At 38.4% G+C, this 24,132-nt stretch overlaps 2 protein-coding genes across 2 annotated transcripts in view; one reads left to right on the top strand and one right to left on the bottom strand.

Moving 5' to 3' along the window:
- Positions 1–24,132, bottom strand: part of LOC144537890 (low affinity immunoglobulin gamma Fc region receptor III-A-like) — a 63,226-nt gene that overhangs the window by 26,000 nt on the left and 13,094 nt on the right. The gene's annotated exons all lie outside the window — the stretch shown is intronic.
- LOC139922545 (butyrophilin-like protein 2) lies at positions 10,356–23,709 on the top strand. The gene is made up of 6 exons (XM_078281754.1): positions 10,356–10,611; positions 12,118–12,339; positions 12,497–12,610; positions 22,115–22,456; positions 23,213–23,491; positions 23,597–23,709. Exons 1-6 carry the CDS (start codon positions 10,356–10,358, stop codon positions 23,707–23,709), a joined length of 1,326 nt encoding a protein of 441 aa, XP_078137880.1.

Genomic DNA, 24,132 nt, shown 5'->3' with positions numbered 1-24,132 from the left:
GAGCTTGGTTGTATAAGCTGCACTGGCCTCTGCAGAGACTGAAATAATAAAAAAAAAAAAAAAAAAACACTTTTACTACCATCCTGTATTTCAACAGACAAATGTAAAAAATAAAAACTGGATACAAATTCTTAGTAGGTGGGTAGACAGACAGGTATATTGGTACAATACAAAAAAAAAACATCTTAAAGTAATAGTTCACCACAAAATGACAATTCTGTCATACTCACCCTCATGCCAGCTGAAACACAGGTGAAGTTTGTTTGTCCACACCACACAACTCCGTAGCAGCCTTCTCTATAACAATTGAAGTCATTGGGGACCAAACTTTTGAGTTACAAAAAAGGGCAAAAAATGACCATAAAATGACTCATGCAGCATAGGCCAAATAATCGCACTGTGAGTGGAAAAGACCTGTATTTCCAACATAATTTAGTGCAAACAGAAAAGGCACCCAGACCTCGCATATTCACGCTCTACTCGACAAGAATGCGTGACCTTCCCCACTTCAAGGGATGCAACTGTGACAGAACAGAATGGAGGTATGTGAAATAATTCACATGTGTAGTGTTAAGGTGACCAGACAACTGCGTTTTCTGGGGACAGTCCGCAGATTTGGTGCCTTGTTCCCAGCTGGCACTGTCCCTGTAAATGTAACTTGTGTCTCACTCTCCGGACAGTGTACATGTATTACTTTATTCAAGTTCAAGTTCGAGTTTGTTTATTTATATAGCCCTTTATCACAAGCGTGTCTCAGAGGACTTTACAGAGAATCAGAGCCTATGAGAGCCATGAGCCTAGCTAGATCTAACCAAACAAAATCAATGGTGAACAAAACGATATAGAACAAGCATAGCAACGCAAGATAGACAAGGGCAAAGCAAACAATCTACCTATTCTACATACCCTAATCTACCCGGCACCCCCAGCCTTAGACCCTAAATGCACACATGGAAAAACTCCCGAGAAAAACCTTAGTAGGAAAAATTTGGAAGAATCCTTGGGCGGGCCTACCTAGGGATCCCCCTATTACTCCCATAAATTACTGAGGGGGGCGTATCATTCCCGGCAGATTTTAGAATGCTTCTAACGCACAGTAGATAATTTAAAATTTATAAATCACATACATCCGGACAGTTCTACAATTGACAGCAGATGTGGGAGTTTACTGAAAAACCGTCTAGGTGTTTTGCGTGGTAACAGTACTCCCGTGGTGAGTACTGATCATGATCATTTTTTGCCCTTTTTGGAATTCATAAGTCCTGGTCCCCATTGATTTAAGTTGTTTTGGAGAAGTCAAGTTTTTTTTGGAGAGTTGTGCTGGCAACCTCCCTGTGTGTTGTGAAGACAAACAAACTTCACCTGTGTCTCAACTAGCATTAGGGTGAGTAGATAATGACAGAGTTTTCATTTTTGGTTTAACTATTGCTTTAAGAAGCCATCTGGGCTAACATTAAGTCTTAAGATTTTATTTTTCTTTACATAAAAACAAATTGTTGAAAGGTATGAGAAACAACTCATTTCTTTGTACATTCCATATTGAGGTGTGATTATACCTCTGGTTCCTGTGAAACCAATCATTATCTCAGCATTTATTTACAAAGATGCTTATATCCATTAGCTGTCTTTCCCTTTTGCCTTTTGGAAATGTGTAATATTTGCAGCCACCTACATGCGACATATGGGAGCAATCTGGCATGTAGAACTGCAGCATCTTGATTGCTCTCCCTCATTTTAGAGAGGTGACACAGTCATACAGTGCAATAGCAAGATTGTGTGTCACAGGGCTACACCGTGACCTGTACTTCAAGTATCTGTACACTGTTATGCCTTTGTAAAAACAAAACTAAGAGTCTAACGGCTCTGTGACGATGTCCCCTGCCAGGGATCGACTTGCATTTCACTCACGTGACCATAAAGTCATAAAGAGTGATGCAGTGAAACTTGAAAAAATCAAGGTAGGATGGTACGCCGTATCATCCATCATCTGCATGAAACATGACCATGCAAAAAGCAAATGGTCTTAGTTATATTTACTTTATTATTTACTTGATGAATTAGAAGACCAAGTATTTGCCAAATAAAATAAAAAATACAGACAAATGCAAAGCTATGACAGGATAACAGTGTTAGTTGATGCACTCAACATGATGACGACATGAACCATCAGCAACACTTTTCCACTCCTTTGGCGACAATGTAGCTTGGTACGTCAGACCGTTTTGAAGCTTTTGTAGCGCGTAGTCTGAGCGTACCATTAATCCTCTAACGCACATAGCTGATGTGCAGATGTGCTGATGTGTAGAGGTAGCTGCCAAAATAAAGGAGGCACCAACATAAAGTGTGTTTTATCAGGCTGTTGATCCTCCAGAACAGCTTCAACACTCCTTGGCATCGATTCTACAATTGTCTTTAGTCTATTGGAGGGATGTCACACCCTAAGCATGATGGGATATTAAGTGTTTAATTATCCTATAGGGACCAAACCTGTATGGAAGTACCTACCTTAAACATACTTTGTAGCCCTTATTTACTCAAGTGTTGCCTTTATTTTGGCAGTTACTTATATTAGTGGGTATTTATTTTTCTGTACCTCGGTGTTTCCCACAGTGAAGCAGTCCCATCACCACCAGCAGAGCCACCATTAAAGCGGTGAGGACAGTCTTTATCATGAGGAGGAGATTAGGGGAGTGATGGGAGCAAGGATGAGTCTCTTTGTGAAGTGCTGGAAAGATGATAGAAAGTTCATGCTGTAACATTATAAGGCAAGGTGGTGTTAATGCTGCAATATGCAACTTTTTTGAGATAACGATCAATAAACAGAATATACTATACATTATCAGTCTCTGTCTTCAGGTGTAAATCCCTCTGCCTGAAATTTGCTTTTCAATGATGTTGGAACGTTTTGGGGTGTAAATCATTGGCTGTGGGCGTGTCTTATGCGCGTGGCCAGCAGTGAGCCGGTTGTGTCTATCAAGGTGAGGCTAGCGGCCGCAGAGCAGGAAGTCGCAGCAACAACAACAATGGAGGAAAGCAGGAAGAAGAGAAAGAACAGCGAAGCTAAACATTCAGAAACAGGGTGAACATCAGTGTTGCTTTTTTCCTTGCAGAATGGCTGCATCACTTCTTCTGCACATCTGCTTCTTCAACGCCACAAAAACTGTGATGCTTATGATGCTTCTACCAAGCAACAAACAATAGTGCTTGACATAAGGATGGTACCCCGTATCATCCATCATCTGCATGAAATACAACCATGCAAAAAGCTAACTGTCTTAATTTTGTTCAGTCAGGAACACTTTAGTCACAAGATTTAAGATATTTATAGCAACAAATGGTAATACAGTTATGTTTGGCTTTCATGGCTCTGCACCAAGCTGCTCCCTGCTCACCCAGCAAGCATGCTGAAGGTACAGCAGGGGCGCAATGCAATGCAATGCAATGCAATCCCCCCCATGGGTGACAGAGCAGAGCCAGCAGCAACACTGAGCCATATTGTCACTTTAAGAGCCACAAAGGCTCAACTGGATAGACTGTAACAGGTGGAGGTAAAGCTTTACTGAGCAGCAGAGTGGGTGCAGCAGCTGTTTAGCAAGAATCAGTGTGGGAGGAGGTAATTTAAATAGACCGTCTTGTTATGAGAATGGATTGTGATTGGTGTAGCGATCAGCCGATAGATGACCATCACTACTTCTGTGTCCTGCCTGAACTAACGCGATGCTCCATTGTGAAAACACTGTTGTCTCACCTCTCACAGGCAGCCGGCTCTCTGGTGATTCTCCAACTCCAGAGATGCTGCACTTGTAGAGTCCTTCATCAGACTTGGAAACACTGTGGATGGTCATCTCTCCTGTAGAGCCGGTCCTGCTGATGAGGAAGCCATCTTTATAGAAATCAGCTGTGAGGTTGGAGGGAGTCGTCTGGGTTCGACAGTTCAGAGTCACATTATCTCCCTCCATCACAGGAAGGACAGGACTCTCCAGGATCACAGACCCAGCTGGACGACGTGTGATTTATAAAACAAATATATTTTATGTTAAACATGAGTTTTATAGACAATCTTGCTGTCACATATAATAGAAAATTGGTGATTAGTCAGTTACTATAAACATACCAGTGACTGTGATGTTGACAGCGTTGCTTCTCTTTCCCTTTCCAGCCTCACACCAGTATTCTCCACTGTCTATTAGATAGGCAGGTTCAATGGTGCAGGATAACTCTTTTGTCGTCTCCCAGTTGGGACATCTGCTAACTACTCCCTTGATCTTCCTCATAACTCTCCATCCAGTCAAACCATCAAACCCCTCGCAATTAAAAGAGACAGACGTGTATTGAAAGAGCTGCAGTCTGTTAGGAACGATACGAGGAAAAGTTGGATCTGAGAAAGAGAAACAGAGAAAGAGAGACATTAAAATGATAGATAACACAAAGATTAAAACAAATGAGTGTACCTGTACCTTGTAACAGATAGAAGGTAACTTAAAGGTAACTTAAGTTAAGGTAACTTAAACTTTTCCTTCTTCTAGGTTTTAGAGATATTGAATGATGAACTTAAGTATTTTGTTGTATTTTTTCGTAAATGGATATATAATGTTTGGAAAAGGGAAGCCATGGCACTCTTATTTTGCGAAACCACTGATGAACCTACACCTACGCCAAAACGTGTGACTTAGCCATAGAAAATAAAAGCTTCTTCTACTTTTGTACATAAAAGAAAAGTACCATGGCTTCTTACTTTCAAGTATTCTTCAAGTAAACTTGGCTCAAGTTTAAATGCAAATATATTGTGGAGATAAACACACCAGATATTCAGGTATATTGTGCTTGTGAAACAGGAATAGAGATTTAGAAGGTTTAGATCAATCTGGCTTTGGTTTGGGAATGGAGAGAAGTAATGTGTAATGCAAAAATGCACATAAATGTAAATAATTGTGTGTATCTGTCAGCCGTTGCTATCTACTTACCACTTTGAGCATAATAACCATGCTGAACTTGTGCAACCAGCATCAGTACATTCATCACTGGAGAGACAAAGGAGGAGAGATGTATATCATACATAGATGCTTTTAGTAGATATGTGTCTGCTAGCTAAAAAAAACAAAAACAACAATACACTCACACAAAATACTCTCAGACTAGCTTTCATATTACCTAGCACTTCTCTCACCATATATGCTCATTTTGGGGGAACTGGAATATTTGTTAGATCGATTGCCTATTAATATCAATTTGATATATTCATGTAGGAAATTCTTAAAATCCACTAAATAGTTACTTTATCAGAGATGGAGCATGCAACAATACAGGAAAAAGCCATTTTCAACTCTGTAACCAATCAACTAAGATATTTGTGACCTGTAAAACATTATCTTGTTGCTATCAGTATTTCTAACTGCTGATTTTGATTGTTCACATGGCTTTGATTACTTTCATTTCAGTGAAATGACGAGAAAGAGAGACTCAGTACTCACACAGTCTGAGGCAGAGAGCTGTAACCTCCATGCTGTCTTGCTGCTGACTGTCTGAGCATCAGACTGAATAACAGCTAAGATCTAATGTAGATGAGAACCTCCCCTTCCTGTGGAGATTATTTCTGCTGTGGACGCAACAGCAGAGTGGAGTTTTAGTTTTACAAACATTTCTCAGCGGCAGAGCTGCTCTGGAGGCAAATTGATTGATATTTTTTCATTCATTCATGACCATGGCATTCATGAACTTGGAAGATCAGCTAGGCGAACTAGCTAACCTAGATAACTAGATTGTGTTTTTTCAGTTAGCAGCAGAGCGCTAGGCTTCATAATATTAGCTTCCTCCTCTCTTACCTCTTGTCTGTTTCACTGGGCTTCAGTCTAACATTGCTTCGTCAGAAAAGAGGGTGGAGCCAAAGAACTGTGGTTCTTTGACATGTCCCCTTCATGAAATGCATTGCTGTAAAAAGTATTTTATTTCAAAAGTGATAAAACTGATCAATAATTACTCATGAATATGGCTACTTCTACAGTCATTGTACCCATACCGAAAGTTGTTCTTGCACTTTTTATTATGGGATGGTCTCTGTAAATACTAGGTAACCCTGCTACCCAAGTTTCCACAGTTGCCTTGGTGACAATTACTAAGAAGGTTCAGCATATCTCTCTCTCTCTCTCTCCCTCTCTCTTTCTCAGTCTGCCCCCTACAGTAAATCAGCCGACTTATCACCTATCTCATGAACACTTCCTGGGTTGCCCAGATGACAGAGAAATATTGTTATCACTCATGTTTCAATAAAGGAATAAAGATAAAAGATTTTTTCCCTCATGATCATCCCTCACTATGGGGGCTTTAGATTTAATTGCTGTTGTAGTATGTTATAATAGGCTAGTGGTAATCAGTTACCTTACAACTGGTGATGTGTCCAAAGTTCACCTGTTTACAGTAAAAGTAGCTCACAAATAAAGACGTTGAAAGCAAATGGAAAAAGTGCCCTCAGTTATGCAGAACAGTGTTAGTACAGGCTTTAGCAAACAGACATGCACACTCACAATGTTGTTAATTGTTAAAGGTTGATATTGGCCTTTTATTAACAGATATCAGTGTCGTCGACTTCTTATATGATGGAGGTTCCTCCCTGACCACAGAAAAACAAAAACAGTCTGTACCTGAGATGAAATTTGATTTTCTTTCTAAAATTCTAAAGTATTCTTCATTTAAAGGCCTAATGTCTCCCAGAGTTTCTCTACCATTGAATAGGTGTGGTGGGTCTCCCTGCCTTAAAGCGCTGCTAACACTAAACTAATTTCATCAGCCTGAATTTTAGCGTCCCATGCTGGTCTAAATGCTGTTTCAGAGGCTTTTCCACCTTGATAAAGGTATTATTGGGGAAACAGTAAATATGTGTAATTCAGGCCAGGGGCATGAAAATGGCAATTGGCAACTTCAAGTTTAAAGCTATGTTAATATAGATTAAAATCAAAAACATGCACAACATTGTTGCTCTAGGCTGCAGTAGACAGTAAAACACCAAGTAAACACACATTACTACCCAGTACATCTGACCATGATAAGGGTTTTTTTTTATTTGAGGACTTTGGACATGCAGCCTACTTTCCTCTGAAGTGAGGTGACTTTGAGGCATGCAACAGGTATGTAGGCTTTTTGAATACAATTCTTACTCTTAAATTGCTTATTCTGGTGATTATTTTCCAAACTTTGAATTAAAAGGAATACACCATTGTCTATTTTTAGAATAAAAGCAGGTCTAGCCTCACAGCTGGAGATTTCCTCTCAACCACAAGCATTTTGTCATATATATATATATATATATATGAGTCGCTTATTGCACTCAAAATTGTATACAAAATATTTATGAAATGCAATCATTTTGTCATTAAAAAGTTCAACAGTACTTAACTGACTTAGAACAGCCTACAGGTTACTTTGAGTGGTCCTTTGTTTCTCAACACCAAACAGTCGGTTATTATTGGTTTACATGTCAGCAATTTATTGAAGAATTTGGACTTGCATTGTAACTTAGAAACGATGGGTTATAATTCATGTAATATCTTAAAAAACCTGGCAGTTTAATAACGCATTTTAAATTCATAACTAACTGTTTTACAGTCTTTGGCCACACATGAAAGTGAAACTACTTCTCAAACGCTATTATCATTACATACAGTAGAGGAGAGTTTGTTTTATTATTATTAGGCTATTCAATATTGTGAAAGTGTAAGGTTTGAAACAGCTCACCCACAGCACGTTTGGATTCACACTACAAACGTAAATAAGTTGATTATTTTGTCTATGTACATAAACACGGATATGAAGAGGAAGACCAGCGACGCAGGGGCGGGCTGTTGAGCAGCTTAGGCTGTTTCATTATTCAACAAAGTGGAAGTTCATACATTGATAGTTTGTTGTTAATTTACATTTTATCAGACATAAAAAAGGATGAACTGGGAAGGCTAAAAGCTGCTCTCCTGTTCTGCTGGGCCAGTTAATAAATTCATTCTACGTGGATTCTCTCAAAATCTAATTAAAGTGATACAGTTTCATTCCAAAATGAGAAAGCAGTAATTTGAAATAAATCAAGGAGTACAATCATCTGCATTTATAGTATATGAGAGCATTAGTATTAAAGGTGTGATGACCTACAAGTGAAACACTTTTTATGTAGGCCCTCAATTCCTTTACAATAAATGAAAGTTCAATTAAGGTCCAAAATGGCCTTTTTATTGGGACAATATTTTCAAATATCAGTTTCCTGGAAATAATTATGATAAAAAGCAGAATTTGGGGGGTGGGTTTACCAAAAATGTATACATAGTGTAAGTAAAAATGAAGCTATTTATTTATTGAACCTATACATACTGTATGTTTTGTGGTATATCCTCAGTGGTGCAAAATCACATATGGGCATATTTGTTCAGCTTCAGAACTTTCACATTTTACACACATTTGTATGCATGTACTGTATAGAAATTTACATTTTCTTTATGAAACTCCCTCATGATAAAATTACCATCTCAATTATAATCTCTGGTTTTATATTCTGATGAAATATTGCCTTTGGGCAGCAGGGGTCACTGTTCTCAGTGAGTATTCATTATGAAGTTTAAAAGATATGACAGTCCCCCAACTGGTTGTCCTTTAATATATAAAGACCCAGTCTGACAAAGGAACACATCAACTTTTTCACAGATTTTTTTTGGTTCAATTTTGTTGATTCATTTTAACCATGAGTTCATCTTAGCAGCCATTCAGTGAAAACATAGAAATATCATAGCAAGAACTGAAATGCATGTTGCACTATAATATATATATATATATATATATATATATATATATATATATATATATATATATATAATATATATATATATATAATTTGGTCTTAACCTCTAACCATCATGGCTAAGTTTGTGTAATTATACTTAGTTTCTTTTTTTTTTTTTTTTAGCCTGCTCAGTAGTGACTTCATTTTTTAGGTATTTTGGACTTCAATATTTTGCATAAATACCACTTCAAAAAACATTATTTTTCTTCCATATGCTCTTCCTGTTCCTGGAAATTAACATTTCCCAACTGGTTTATGTCAGTTTTCAGAGCTGAAGGATGCTTCACCTGAAGGACGGACTGTCTCTTAAATCTCAGCTCAGTTCTTTGGTTTTCCATCATGCTGTTGTCCTTCTTCTGACAAACTCTTGTGGAGGTAACTTACACACAAACCCATCAGTAACACCTTGGTCTGTATTGAAAGGAAAAAGGTCACGATTAGGGTTCACATCGACTATGACTAGAAAACAAAATACCACTACATCACTTTCTTAGAGAACAACAATAAAACAAGGGAGGAACAGGGAACATGCAGAATGGCATTATGGGTACAGTGCCGTTACAATACCCATACATTTTGTTAAATGATGTACTGTCCACCTCTGTACCATGCAGTAATACTTTGGTTGGCACAGGTGATAAAATTGAAAGTATTTTTTTTTCCTCAGTTTCGCTATCCATGTTTTTTATTGCTTTTAAGCTTATAGGGCAGCATGACAGGGTATGTTTTGTACTTTACAGTATAAATAACATACATTTTAAGAATGCTCTGAATGCTGTGAACCCACCAGCACCTCTGTACAGCGCTGGCTGCTTCTTGTTATTTTCAGTGTTAAAGGCACACTGTGCTCTGTACTGTACTGAGAGCTTAGCATGGTTTCAATGGCCAGAGGGCCAAACGTTAAGAGTTAACAATATTTCAGCAGAGTGAAGTTTTAGCTATCCAAACACTTCTTGGAGGCAGAGCTGCTCTGGAAGCAGAAATAATCTCATTGGCAGTCTCATTATAGCTATAGGCTAGAATGACTAGTTTGAATTTGGAAGGCCAGGTAGGCTAACTAGCTAACCTAGATAACTTAGTATGAATAGAATGTATTTTGTTCCTTTTTCACTGGGCTTCAATCTAATATTACTTAGCCAGAGTTAATTGTGGTTCTTTGGCTCTTCCCACTGAGGTTTAACTCAACCAATGAGATTATTTCTGCCTCCAGAGCAGCTCTGCCTCTGAGAAATGTTTGTCTAACTAAAACTCCAGTTTGCAATATTTCAACTTTTAGCAAAGGAACATCACACTTCAAACAGGTTTTCAGTAGCACAGCAATTGCAGTAGCCATGACCAGCACTTAACTTTTCATTTCCATTCAGTATAAGTAGCAAAAGAAGCCAGCATTGTAATGACAGGTTTATAATCGACACAAAGCCGTATAGAGTTGAGTGAGTTTTATTTCTTCCCAGGTCAGCCTCAGGTGATTGGTCCCCCTCAGCCAATAGTGGCAATAGTTGGTGATGACATCATTTTGCCATGCCACCTGGAACCTGCCATGGATGCTGTTGCCATGACACTGGAGTGGGCGAGACCTGACCTGGACCCTGTATTTGTCCATTTGTGGCGTTATGGTCAGGAACCTGTGATGTATAAACATCCATCCTACGAGGGAAGAACGTCGCTGTTCATCGACAAACTGAAGTACGGAGACATTTCACTGAAACTCTCTAAAGTGAAACTCTCTGATGAGGGAAAATACAGATGCTTCCTTCCCTCATTGGGTAGAGAATCTATTGTTCAGCTTGTTGTTGGTAAGTGGCCATAAGTTCATTGTACATGTTTTTAAACTTTATTTATCCAATGCAGGGTTTTGTTATGAACAGTCCTGCTTCACATTCATACAGTTACAGCCCTTCACACTGGGAGCTGACCAGTGCAACTGCAGTCTTCTACTGTTAGAAACTGAGCTGTTGGGGGTTAAATGCCTTTTTTAATACTGCTATATTGTATGTGACAGGAGTCAATCTGATCCATTAGTAGATAAAATGATAAGTTCAGCGATTTTTTAACTATATATAATTTGTCTCTTACATACCTGTAGTACTTTGACCTGCAGACAATATTGGCTCCAGAGTCAGATGTTGGTTGAAACAAGCTCCGTTGCCTCTTGCTGCCAACAATGAGTCCAAACTGTTTGTCAGAATATCTCCAAAAAAGCCGTTTGTGGCTCCACAGAGTCGAGAGGAAACATGACTCAGTTCCTCTATTACACAACTTTCACTAATCACTAATCACAGAACTATTTTTCTCTGCCGCAGCACAGACCGCTGTGGGGTGAAACACGGTTCCTGGCAGAGTGATCTAGTTTTGGACAGTCAGGTCAGACTGTAAACAGTAGAGTTTGGTAGAAGATGATGGACTGAGTGGAAACGGTGCAGTGCTGCTGCTTTGCGGACCGTGGATAGAAATATGTCAGTCGGTCTCCGCATAGTTTTCACAGACTGGCTTTTTTGGAGATATTTGACAAACAGTTTGGACTCATTGTTAGCAGCAAGAGTCAACGGAGCAGCTGACTCTGGAGCCAATATTGTCTGTGGGTCGAAGTACTACAGGGATGGAAGAGACAAATTATATACAGGTCCAAAAGTTATAGATAATGTTGAGTTAAAAAAATGACAGACAAAATGACGTGACCCTGAGACGAATAGACCTGAGATGGTACATCTTGTATAAATGGTCCTGAGACGGTAGATCTTATGTATGGTTGTCTGTCCCTAAGGCCTAGGTCAACCAACACATGTACAATACCACAATGTAACTACTACTACTACTACTACTGATAGTAATGATAATAATGATAATAATAATAATAATAATAATAATAATAATAATAATAATAATAATAGTGATACATGTCAGTGTGTTCCACTACATACAGCATAATAAAAGTAATACATTTTCTGATATTTTAGCAATTTTAAGTATATTTCAGCCTATAAATAGTGTCCAAATTTAGACTGCATTCTAGTTAATCTGTGATATTTGTTTACCCGGCTTTTACTGTGGACCAGCCTTTATTTACACTGCCACACAACACTCCCTAGTCTTTATTGGACGTTTTATGGTATGCAGGGTTTACACATGTGCACTGTTGGGTATCCATTTTACCAGATTGAATGAGTAAATCTGCAAGTCTGCATCATAAGTTAGTCACATTATCTACTTTACTGGTTTGATGATTGTACTCTGTGCCAAGTATCATTATGCCATTTCAACTGAAACCATTGTTTGAATTTTCTCCTCTTACTCATCATTAGGTGCTGCCTTCTCTCCTGTCGTTGAGATTACCAAAGACAGCAGTGGAGTGGTTTTAGGGTGTGAATCTAAAGGCTGGTACCCAGAGCCTGAGGTGTTTTGGCTGGACGGTGAGGGAAACATCCTCTCTGCTGGACCTACAGAGACAGTCAGAGGTCCTGATGGCCTCTATACTGTCAGCAGCAGAGTGACTGTGGAGAAGACCGACACCAACAGGTTCACCTGTAGAGTTCAACAGCAGAACATCAACCAGACCAGGGAGACACACATTCATGTTCCAGGTAAAAATGTTTTCTAAATTCATGATATGGACACTTTATTAGCTTTAAACAGCTGAGGTCTAGTTTTATATAAATGCTGTTCTGTGTTTTATCATTTCAGATGATTTCTTCCTGTCTAGTTCTGCTGTTTATATCAGCATCGTCTTGGCTGTTGTCTTCATGTGTATTGTTGCAGTCGTCTTTGTTGTGTGGAGATGGAGACGAAACAAACTCAGTAAGTCATAAATTAATTTTTCTTCTCCTTTCTTAATGTCAAGTTAATATCACAGCTGGTGGTTACAGTGATATGAACGGTTTCATTACAAAACATGCATTTAAAAAAAATTTGCCCAGTGTTTAATGTTCAGTAGGTTTAGCCCTAATCCTATTAAAAAAGACTTGTGATAATATTTTAAAAAAGATAGTAGCCTATTTCATAAGGTTATAGTGTAGAGAAAAAATGAATAGTATTCAATGTTGACCTTTAGCCTACTCTCATGCCATCAGTCAGTTTGTCAGAAAAGGTCTTTCTTTTTTTTTAATGGTTTATGTCTCATTTTGGAATGAAGGGTCTGAAAATAACGCCACCCGCCAAATGCGGTTAAATTGTTGGCTGTGGCGGGTAAAATCGTCAAGTCACACCGTGGCTGGGAGGTTTTTTGTATTATTTTAACAAATCATCATTCTATTTCTGTAGCTGCAACACACATTACGTTACACAACATTATCATTGTTAATTTGAAAGAGACAGTAAGTGTTGTGAGACATTCTCAAATTTTCTATCCTGCCTGTTTCCTCAACATTGCAGTCGCTCCTGCCAGTTCTGCCGTTTTGAGGCGATCCACATCTTGCAGTCGCATTTGTGCAGTGGAAAAAGAGAATATGACAGTTAGTGGCGGTTTATAAAGATGTTACGGATAAATTGGCACCCCTGGTTACTGGTGTTACAGGTGTCAAGTAAACTGAAAACACTGGCGAAGGAAGCTGCCATATTGGTCTGAAGTAAACGTTACTATGGTTACAGACATTAAAGCCATTGTGATGTCATTGGAGTGGAGTTGACTCCCATTAACCGTACATACACAGTCTAGTCATTTTACTTCGGTCTGCTCCAATGTGAATCATACATATGCAAATTCACTCTCATTCATAAATCCGGTTGTCACTACCAAATTCTGGCAGTGTATATGTAACCAAAATGTGGCGACATTTTCCAGGAATAATTAAACCACCAGAAAAAAAGAGTCAAGAAGCTGTGGATGCAGAGAACATTAAAAAAGGTAAAAAGGTAAAAATTGTGAGTGGCGGGTAGAATTGTGTATCTACCTGCCACAGCGGCTGGTGGAGAAAAAAGTTAATTTCAGACCCTTCATATACTGTAAAACTGCCAGGTTTGGACTTTCTGTTCTCGTTGCCTTTCGTCCTGTTTTCTGTTATCTGCCTTTTTGGATTGCCTGTTTTAGTTCTGGACTCTGCCTTAGTTTTCATTAAAGCTCTTGCTTCTACCAAGTTCTCTCTCTGCCAGTCATTGCATTTGGGTCCAGTCCCTGAGTTTCTCCACATGCGTGACAATTTTACTGTAAAACTCATGTTTTTGGCTTCACCATCACATTTCTGTTGTGCGTCTGCAGCTGTGTCTTCAATTTCACACCTTTTCTCTACAAAAGGCAACACTGCATAAACAGCAAATTAGAACTTCAACTTCAACAATGTTTCTTGCCTCTATTTGCACACAGAGACCAAGATGCACCATGGGGATGAAACTGAACAGAGGGAAGGAGAGAAGAAGACCAAATCTTTAAATAATGACACAGAACTTCAAGTTCTGATGGAAGGAGAAAGAGATGGAGAAGAGCTTACAGCAGAAAGAGAGGCAGAGTTGGACAAGAAAAAGACAAAACATGAGGAAGAGCTGCAGAAGAAAGGAATACCGGAACGGAAAAACACAGAAGAGGAGGTTGCTCGATCGATGGTAAGAAAGACAGAACTGGAGGACAAGAGAAAGCAACTCAAATTCCAACTGAAGGAGGTAGAGACACAGAGAGAGGGGAAGGAGAAGGAGCTCCAGAGAGTGAAATTGAAAATAAAAAAGAAGAAAAGGGATAAGGTAAAGGCCGACAAAAAGGATCTGGAGACAAGAAAGTCAGAACTTGATGAACAGCTACGGAACACAGAGAAAGAACTGGCGGTCACAAATCATAACATTACTAGAATGACAGAAGAAATGAAAGCAGAGAACAAGATGGAGCAAATCAATGTGGAATTGAAGGAGACAGAGAAAGAGAGGGATGAGAGAGAGAGAGAGAGAGAGAGGAAGCTTCAGTCAGTCAGTAGAGAAGTAACAGAGAGGGAGACAGAGAAGACAGACCTCAAAATACAGCAAGAAGCAGCAGAGAGAGAAAACCAAGAGCTCAGACAGGAGACAGAGCTTCAGGCAGAGCAACAGAAAGTAAAACCTCTGGAAAGTCTGGAGGAAATCACAGAGGAAACACATGCATTTCAATGAGAGAGAAGCAGAGAGTCAGGAAGAGCTACAGGAGAAAGATAAGGATGTTGAAGGACAAGCTGACACTACTCAAACAGAGAAGAAAGAGGAGGGAGAGGACAGAATGAAAAAGGACAGAGCAGAGAGAGAGAGAGAGAGAAGGGGGAAGTCACACTAATTCACACATTAACATATCAGAAAGTGAAAATGAGTTGAGCCGGTTGCTCATACATCCTAAAGTTTGAATTTCAGGTCAGCACTCCCAGTGTTTATGTTTCACTCCTCTCTCTGCTACACAAACTTCTATAATGGGAAATATAAATGTGTAAATAAGGAAGAAGATTGAAAACAGTCTCATGTTGATTTCAGAATCAGAATCAGTTTTATCCACCAAGTCCAACAGGTGGACAAAGAGTTTGAGCTGGTTAACTGCTGCTGACAGATTACAAGACAGTCACACAATACAGGACTGACACTGCAGGACAAAACATAACAGGAGCTCACATGTAGTGGAGACAAGACCAACTGTAAGACAGCAGACTAAACATCAACACACTAGCAGGAAACATTCAGAGCTCCAGTGTAGCAGTTAGCATAGCTGTTAGCTTCTGTCAGTGTCTGTGTGCAGATCAGCAGGTTCAGTGTTTTCTATAAAGATGGATCCTTCATCAGGACTGATCCAACAGGAGAGCTGACCAACAACAGTTTTTACAAGTCTGTTGCTAAAGACTTTCTAGCTGCTGTGAGAAGTTAATACTGCGCTGATTTCAATCAGGAGAGACTAGGTTGAATGCTCAAATGAAAAACTTTATTCATGACTACATTCATGAGTACATCCGGGATGGACGTAGGAATTAAGATGTCCCCATGGGGAGTTCCTCTGGAGCCTGGACATTGGTGGTGATGGGCTGGAGGAGGGACGAAGGTAACCACAGCAACTGGAATGACAGCAGCATACGGCATAGATCTGTGAGAAGAAGAATAGCATAGTAGGTGACGTGTTTATACTCCCGTCACTTAGACGATTGGCTCTTTGAAAAGGGAGAGGGAAGAGACGGCTAACTCTGATTGGTTCTCTGGAAAAACGAGGGAGAGTCTTCGCCAACTCTGATTGGGTAAAGAGAAGCATGAATGATTTAGGTAGTCTTCCTGATTGAAATTGCGTAATACTTCACTTAGAGGAACTGAAGGAAAAAAAATAAATTCAGAAGATCAATATGTTAATTTAAGATGAAAGAAACTGGAAACAAGAATACCATTTACAATCCTTTGTGACGCTTGTTTATCATATGATATTTCTATTTTTGCATTTTTTTTTTCTATAGCAATTGACTGTGTTGCTTAGTGTTGCCTGATTTGAATGTATTGTAATATTGTGATAATTTTTTCATTATTCCTTGGTGAGAGGACACATAAGGCTCTCCTTTTGTGATACACAGAACACACACACTTGTACATAGTGACATTAGGCGACTTTGTGTGAATGAATAAGTAAAGCCAATATGTGGATCATTGTAAATAAAAAACAAATCATGTCTCAAAATCTTTTCTTCAGAGTTACACAAGGAAATATACTGTAATCCTATAACTGTATACTGATGTTTCCCTCAGAGCTTTTTTCCCTGGTGGGGTGGAAAGGCCTCGAGACCATGTGACATTTAAACCATGGGACACTAAAACTCTCCATTAAAACCAATTCTAATGAAAGTCTTTTAGTGGGATGGCAGCTCTTCTGTTATTCAGTGACAAGAGGAAACCAAGCTGAAGAAAACTTGCCTGGCACCGGCCCCTTAATCACTTTTGCTAGATTCATTATGAATAATGAAGTTGAAAATGAAAGTGAATATCAGGCAAGAAGAAAACAGCTGCTGAGACAGATAATTAAATTTCAATTCAAATCAAACTTTATTGTCCTGTGAGGGAAATTTGGGTTGAGGACAGGGTTCACAGAAGTTGCACGCACACATTCTCTTTTGTGGTGCAAGGAAAAAAATCCATTTACTGTCTGCATTTGGTTGTTGGACCTTTCTCAAGACATCACACTCACAATCTGGATCGAAAGGTCAACAATCAAATATGCAGAAGTTGCTCACATTGGAAATAAGTTTTGGAAACTTTATGTGTTATCCTCAATGGTTTTAATTAATGCATGACTGATGGCTGTGCATTATTTTTGATTATCAAATAAATTACACTAAACTAATCTGTGCGAGAATCTACTTTTTTTTTCTACAGTACAAGCACAATGTGAACAGCAGCAGTTAAGCAGATCAATCTTTGTCCACCTGCTGGACTTGGTGAATAAAAGTGATTCTGTTTCTGAAATGAACATGAGACTGTTTTCAATATTCAATAACCCCCCCTCCTCCTCTGCCTCCTCTCTCTCTCTCTCTCTCTCTCTCTCTCTCTCTCTCTCTCTCTCTCTCTCTGGGTTGCAAGACGACAGAAGAATGTTATCGCTCACATTTCAGGAGCTTTGGATTTGATTGCTGCTGTAGTATTTTATAATACTGGTTTACAACTGGTGACATGTCCAAAGTTCAACACGTCGCTCACAAACAAAGACGTTGAGAGTAGATGAAAAAAGTTACCTCAATGATACTGAACAGTGTTAATGTATGTAGCTAAAATAAATTGTACGTAAATCTAAGACTGTGGAACAGTTCAATCGTAAAACACGAATTTGAAAACCCAAAGTCAGTTCTGTAAATCTATAAACAGGATTGTTTTACAAATGAAATCCTTAATCCGAATGCCTTCAGTTCTCCTTTTGCATCTCTGTTTATACGTTTACAGATAATTTTTTTATGTTCAGACTTTTTATTGATTGAAGCGGGAACAACCCTCTTTTTTTAAAGTGTAGTTAGCTCTTATAGCCTAAATAAATGTTAAAATTGGGATGATTAGGACTACTTACCAGGCCATGGTGAATATTTATAATTGTAACCAAAAGAAATATAGAAAATAAACTATTTTTTCAGAAGGTGACCATGCAGAGATGGGATCGCTCACAGCTATTGTGTGAACTACAAGCTTCACCAGCAAAGCAAGCAAAGACGCCAACAGACCGCATCAGCTGAAGTCTGCATCCACAGCAAATAGGAAAAAACACCATATCCTACTTCAAAACTTCATCTTTCGAATATAAACACAATGAAACTAGTGTCTGTGTATTTATTTGTTAAATACAATAGATACGGGGGTAAACTCAGGCATATTACTTTATTATATTAAATATTAGGCACATCGCAAAAGACAGACAGGATTCTTTAGTTAGTTCTTTAGATACTGCATGGAATTCTTGGAAGGTGTTTTTACGCACGCTGTTGCTCCATCTTCACCAACAGAAAAAATGAGGCGAAAATGAGACTTTTAATTTGAAAAATTCCAGCATTTTCCTTTCTCGTCATGACTACTTCCTGTTGTAGTATTCCTCGAAGGTGTGGGATAAAAGCGCCTTACGAGTTACGTTTCTCTTTTGGCTAAAATATACCTGCCAAAACTCAGAAAGGTAATCGTGTGTTTTCAGAGTTGAGAAACAGAATCCTTGTCTGTCTATACAGACATAAATGATGATTCGTAAGCGTCAACTGAGGATCGTACTTGGAAAACAGGAGTTGCAATCCTGTTTATAGATTTACAGAACTGACTATGGGTTTTCAGATTTGTTGTCTACGATTGAACCATTTCACAATCTTGGGTTTGGTCTAAATACTGTTTCAGAGGTTTTTCCACCCTGACAAGAATAAATCTCTGAGGGAACCACTGCACACTCACTATTTTTTTGGTAAATATGAAAATGGGCAAATTTAAAAACTCAACATCAGCACAAAATATCTGCTATCTGTATTGGCCTTCAAAAACCCATATCAGTAGAATCCTATTATTGGCCTAGACTGTAAACAACAGTGTTATTTTATGATAGACATACATAATTCAACATTGATGATATAAGGTAAAATCTAATCCACATGTAGGCTATTTTAATCTAGGCTGCAGCAAACAGGAATAACAAAGTAAATGCACCGTACCGACCAATACAGGTGAGCGGACAAAGGTGGCCTATGTTGTTTTTTTTTAATTTGAGGACTTTGACCGTGCCGCCTACTTTCCTCTGAGGTGAGCTGACTCTATCATGCAACAGGTATGTCGGCTTTTTAAATTCATTCTTATTATGAGATTGCTTGTTCTGGTGTAGCTTGAATTAAACTTGTAATAAAAAGGAATAGTCATTGCCTATTTTGGAATAAAAGCACGTCTGCTGTCACAGCTGGACGTTTCAACCACAACATTTTCTTTTTCATATGTAGGAGTCATATATCGTATAAAACAGGAGTCGAACGCGCCAAGTCCACCCACAGCAGCACTTCCGTGAGCCATGTCATCCAACGGTGTGTGTGTGTGTGTGTGTGTGTGTGTGTGTGTGTTTGTGTGTTCGACTCCTGTTTTGGCTAAAATATCTGAAATAAACCAACATCTTTACTTTTTCTTAACATAGATCATCTAGATGCAGTGTAATTACTAGTTCGGCTGTACTTGCACATTAAATTTCATCATGTAAAATTTCAACAGCACTTCATTGACCTAGATTATAGACATACAGTTTTTTTTTGACCGATTGAAGATGGGTTGAGTATTCAATCCAAATGTTTGTTCATATTGGATTAATTCTACCTCATAAATGGGTTGATAATTCATTCCAAATGTTGGTTCATATTAACTAGAATGCTGTGTGAATTCTACCTCATGAATAGGTTATTATTATCTATGTTTCCTTAAAGTAAAATATGTATAAATACTATTTCAATAGACTACACATTTCTAGTTAAACAGTTAATTTACTTGGATATGCAGACCTATACTTCAAAATACATTCAAGATGTAGTGCTCTACATCTGTGCTCTATAAAGTGCTCTATAAATAAAGGTTATTATTATTGCTATTATTATTAATAATATTGATAATAATATTTTTACACATACATGCAGCAATAAACACATTTTTCCCATCACAAGGCAAATTCAGGTCAGATTAGGTAATTTAACCGTGTCGCAGTGCTTCAGTGCATATTGAACACATGCGGCGTGGGTCTGTACAGGATCTGTGCTTATGTAGTTTAGAAAAATATTTTTCAAAAAGCAGTAATAATAATATAATAACATAATAAACAAATAAATAAACAAGATAATGGCCTTGACACTTTGTTTTGTGGCCTTGACACCTCAGCCTGTTGGAGGTACTCTACCATGTTTGTTCCAAACTATGATGGAGAGAAAGGAAGAGAGAGAAGAAGAAAGGAGAAGATACTGTAAACATAAAGTTAAAAAGCAAGAAGATAGCAGTCTGCTTGCCCAATTTCATATAACACTCAAAAAGTGTCATTGAACATAATGGCACACATGCATAAAGAAACGTCATAAAGAAACTGACCGTAGAGCTGCCAGCTAAATATGGCGGCTGCACTGGGTTTCATCCAAATGTGATGAAGTGTGAAGCGGTACTGTCACTCAGGTAGCTATTAAACAAAAAACATGTGCCTCACATATAAATAATTGAGTTGGTAACATCTATATCTACCTAGCCAGCTATCGGATTTCTCCACGACCTGCGAAACATTTGATTAGAAACAGGTCAGGTTGTTGACTTCTGAAACACTGTTATCATTACACAGTTCTCTTACAGAATGATTGTTGGCAGATAAGAACAAAGACATTAAAGCATTTTAAGAGTAACTTCATTTTGACTGGTTGAAGAGGTATTTTAGATTTGATTATTTTGCATATATTTTGCAAATACGACTTTTAAAAGCATTTTTTCTTCCATGTGGTCTTCCTGGAAATTGTGATAAGGTATATAAGACCCACACACTGGTGGAATTGATGAGTATAAGTATACGAAAAATGCGTATTGTAATTAGTTTACATGATGCTTACAAAGTGCTTAAGTGCAAAAAGCATCATTAGTGTCCACTTCCTGGAAATTAAATTTTTTCAACTGATTTATGTCAATTTTCAGAACTCCAGGATGCTTCACCTGAAGGACGGACTGTCTCTTAAATCTCGGCTCAGAGTCTTCAGTGTCTTGGTTTTCCATCACACTGTTCTCCTTCTTGTAACACACTCTTGTGGAGGTAACTTACACACAAAAACATCAGTAGCACCTTGGTTTGTTCTTTAAGCTAAAAGGTTTAATAAAAAAAAAAACATACCTGTAAATGCTGTTAAATGTCACGGACAGTCTCATTGATTCCCAGCCAAAAACGAAGCAGTCTAGTCTAATGGTATTTTTAGTGAAGATGGAAGTAGTCAAAAGTCCACAGTCCAGTCCAGTAGGTGACGGTAATGCACCTTATGTTGGCTTGCAAGCCAACAATAAACAAGAAGAAGAAGAAGAAGTAGTAGTAATAATAATAGTAGTAGTAGTAGTAGTCGGAAGTGAGAACTCCACGGAAACTGCATTTACTGTATATGTGTATTGTATTTTATTGACCATTGGGAAAGAGCAGTGACAGTATAGGGCCTAGATTTATTGTGTTTCTTGTGTTTAACAAATATAGTGAATGAGAACGTTTTGAAAGAGAGAGAAATGAGACCACAGGAGAACAACTTGGAAAAAGGGCATGAAAATCACAAGTCTATCGAAAAATAGGGAGGATTGGCAAAGTACACTTTTAGGTTTTGCAGGGCAGCATACAAAGGTAGAATATCTTTTTGAATGTATGCACAGTTTGACAAAATAACTAACAAATCATACAAACAGCCATGCGAAGAATGCTCTGAATACTGACGTTATGTACCCATAAGAACTTCTCTGTACAGCACTGGCTCCTATTGTTGTTGTCAGTGTTAAGGACATGCTCTTACGTGTTTTGTACTAGACTGAGAGCTTAGCATAGTTTCACTGGACAGATCATCAAAAGTTAGGAGTTAACAATAATATGTTTTTGCGCAAGTTGCAAACTTCAATGCCAGAGAAGGAACTTTGCCCATTGAGTTTTAACTCAGCCAATCTCATTGTTTCTGTCCTCAGAGCAGCTCCGCCTCCAAGAGTTGATGTAAATGTTTGTGTGACTAAAACTCCCATCTGCAGTATTTCAAATTTTAGCAGAACAACACACTTCAAACACGTTTTCAAGCAATGCACAGTAGCCATGACCAGCATTTCACTTTTCATTTCCATTCAGTACACATTGTAATGAGAGTTTCTGGGTAAACACACAGCCTTATAATTAAATTAAGAGCCATTCCTTTCCAGGTCTGTCCCAGGTGGTTGATCAGTCTCAGCCAATAGTGGCAATAGTTGGTGATGACATCATTTTGCCATGCCACCTGGAACCTGCCATGGATGCTGTTGCCATGGCACTGGAGTGGGCGAGACCTGACCTGGAGCCCAGATTTGTCCATGTGTGGCGTGACGGTCAGGACCTTCTGATTAATAAACATCCGTCCTACGAGGGAAGAACGCGACTGTTCATCAACAAACTGAAGCACGGAGACATTTCACTGAAACTCTCTGAAGTGAAACTCTCTGATGAGGGAAAATACAGATGCTTCATTCCCTCATTGGGTAGAGAATCTATCGTTAAGCTTGTTGTTGGTAAGTGGGCACATGATCATTGTGTGTGTTTGTTTTTACCTTTATTCATCCAGTCTTTAAATGCCTTTTTTAAGGGCAGCCGATTGTCATTGAGGGGAGAAAGAGCATTAGCCTTTAAATTTCTCTGCTTGGATTTTCCCAGCCAGTAAAAGGATTTCAACCAGTACAGCTTGGTCATCATGCCAAACAACTCTCCCTTTACTGACTATTGACAGATGGACAGATTTATGGGTGTTTGCAGTTTTCAGATTTAGAAATTTACAGTCCAGTGCACTGGCATTTGTAATCAATACTACTACTACTACGACTAATAAAATAATGAATAGCTGAAATAATCACTGAAAATTATCAACAACTATATACTGTGCAGCATCAAAACGGAATGAAACAAAAACTGACAGACACAATTGAATCACAAAAAGGCTCTTTGTAATGGGTAACAAATATGAGCAAAGCTGTATTGCAATCCAAGCAGTCCAGCTATGTTTGAAAATGAATTTCAAGAGACAGCGTGTTCCGCTACATGTAACATAATAATAGCAATATATTTTGTGAAATTTTTGTAATTTTAAATATATTTTAGGCTATAAATATTGCCCAAATTTAGACTGCTTTCTGGTAATTCTGCAATATTGTTTTTTTTACCCAGCTTTTATTGGGGACTTTGTTTATGCAGACACACAACACTCCCCAGTCTTTATTTAAGTTTTATGGTAAGTTTTATTGTTTGAAATGTCTCCTCTTACTCATCATTAGGTGCTGTCTCCTCTCCTGTCATTGGGATTACCAAAGCCAGCAGTGAAGTGGTTTTAGGGTGTGAATCTAAAGGCTGGTACCCAGAGCCTGAGGTGTTTTGGCTGGACGGTGAGGGAAACATCCTCTCTGCTGGACCTACAGAGACAGTCAGAGGTCCTGATGGCCTCTATACTGTCAGCAGCAGAGTGACTGTGGAGAAGACCGACACCTTCACCTGTAGAGTTCAACAGCAAAGCATCAACCAGAGCAGGGAGAGACAGATTCACATTCCCATTCCAGGTAAAAATATTTTCTAAATTCATGATATGGACACTTTATTAACTTTAAACAGCTGAGGTCTAGTTTTATATAAATGCCACGCTGTTCTGTGTTTTATCATTTCAGATGTCCCATTTCCTGCTGCTGTTCATATCAACATTGTCTTGGCTGTTGTCTTCATGTGTATTGTTGCAGTCTTTGTTGTGTGGAGATGGAGACGAAACAAAATCAGTAAGTGACAAAGTCCATTGCTTATTGTATATTTAAAATAAAGTAATTATAATTACTATTATAATTTTTTTTTATTTTTTTTTATAAGATTTTGTAAGGTTACAGGGTAGGGAAAAATGTATCCATGTTGAATTTTACTCCCGTACCATCAGTCAATTTGTTTCTTTTATAAAATTGTTGATGTCTCATTTTGGAATGAAATACTTAATATGCTGTAATACCTTCCTATAAGGCAAGTAAAATGTCTTATATGCTGTTATTTTAATATACAACTTGTGTTTTTAGCTTCACCATCACATTTCTATTGTGCTCCTACAGCTGTATCTTCAATTTCACACCTTTTCTCAACAAAAGGCAACACTGCATGAACACAGCAAATTTTAAGTTCAACACTGTTTCTTGCCTCTATTTGCACACAGAGACCAAGAAGC

The sequence above is a fragment of the Centroberyx gerrardi genome, chromosome 23 (assembly GCF_048128805.1).
Source record: "Centroberyx gerrardi isolate f3 chromosome 23, fCenGer3.hap1.cur.20231027, whole genome shotgun sequence".
Classification (NCBI taxonomy): Eukaryota; Metazoa; Chordata; class Actinopteri; order Beryciformes; family Berycidae; genus Centroberyx; species Centroberyx gerrardi.
The sequence above is the reverse complement of the archived record's forward strand: the minus strand, read 5'-3'. Positions and strand labels throughout refer to the sequence as shown.

Excerpts from the sequence above, each read along its gene's own strand:
- LOC139922545 (XM_078281754.1), top strand. The coding sequence starts at position 10,356 with ATGGATGCTGTTGCCATGACACTGGAGTGGGCGAGACCTGACCTGGAC. Across the intron at positions 22,457-23,212 it reads TATCGTTAAGCTTGTTGTTG|GTGCTGTCTCCTCTCCTGTC; the intron begins GTAAGTGGGCAC and ends ACTCATCATTAG. Across the intron at positions 23,492-23,596 it reads GATTCACATTCCCATTCCAG|ATGTCCCATTTCCTGCTGCT; the intron begins GTAAAAATATTT and ends TTATCATTTCAG.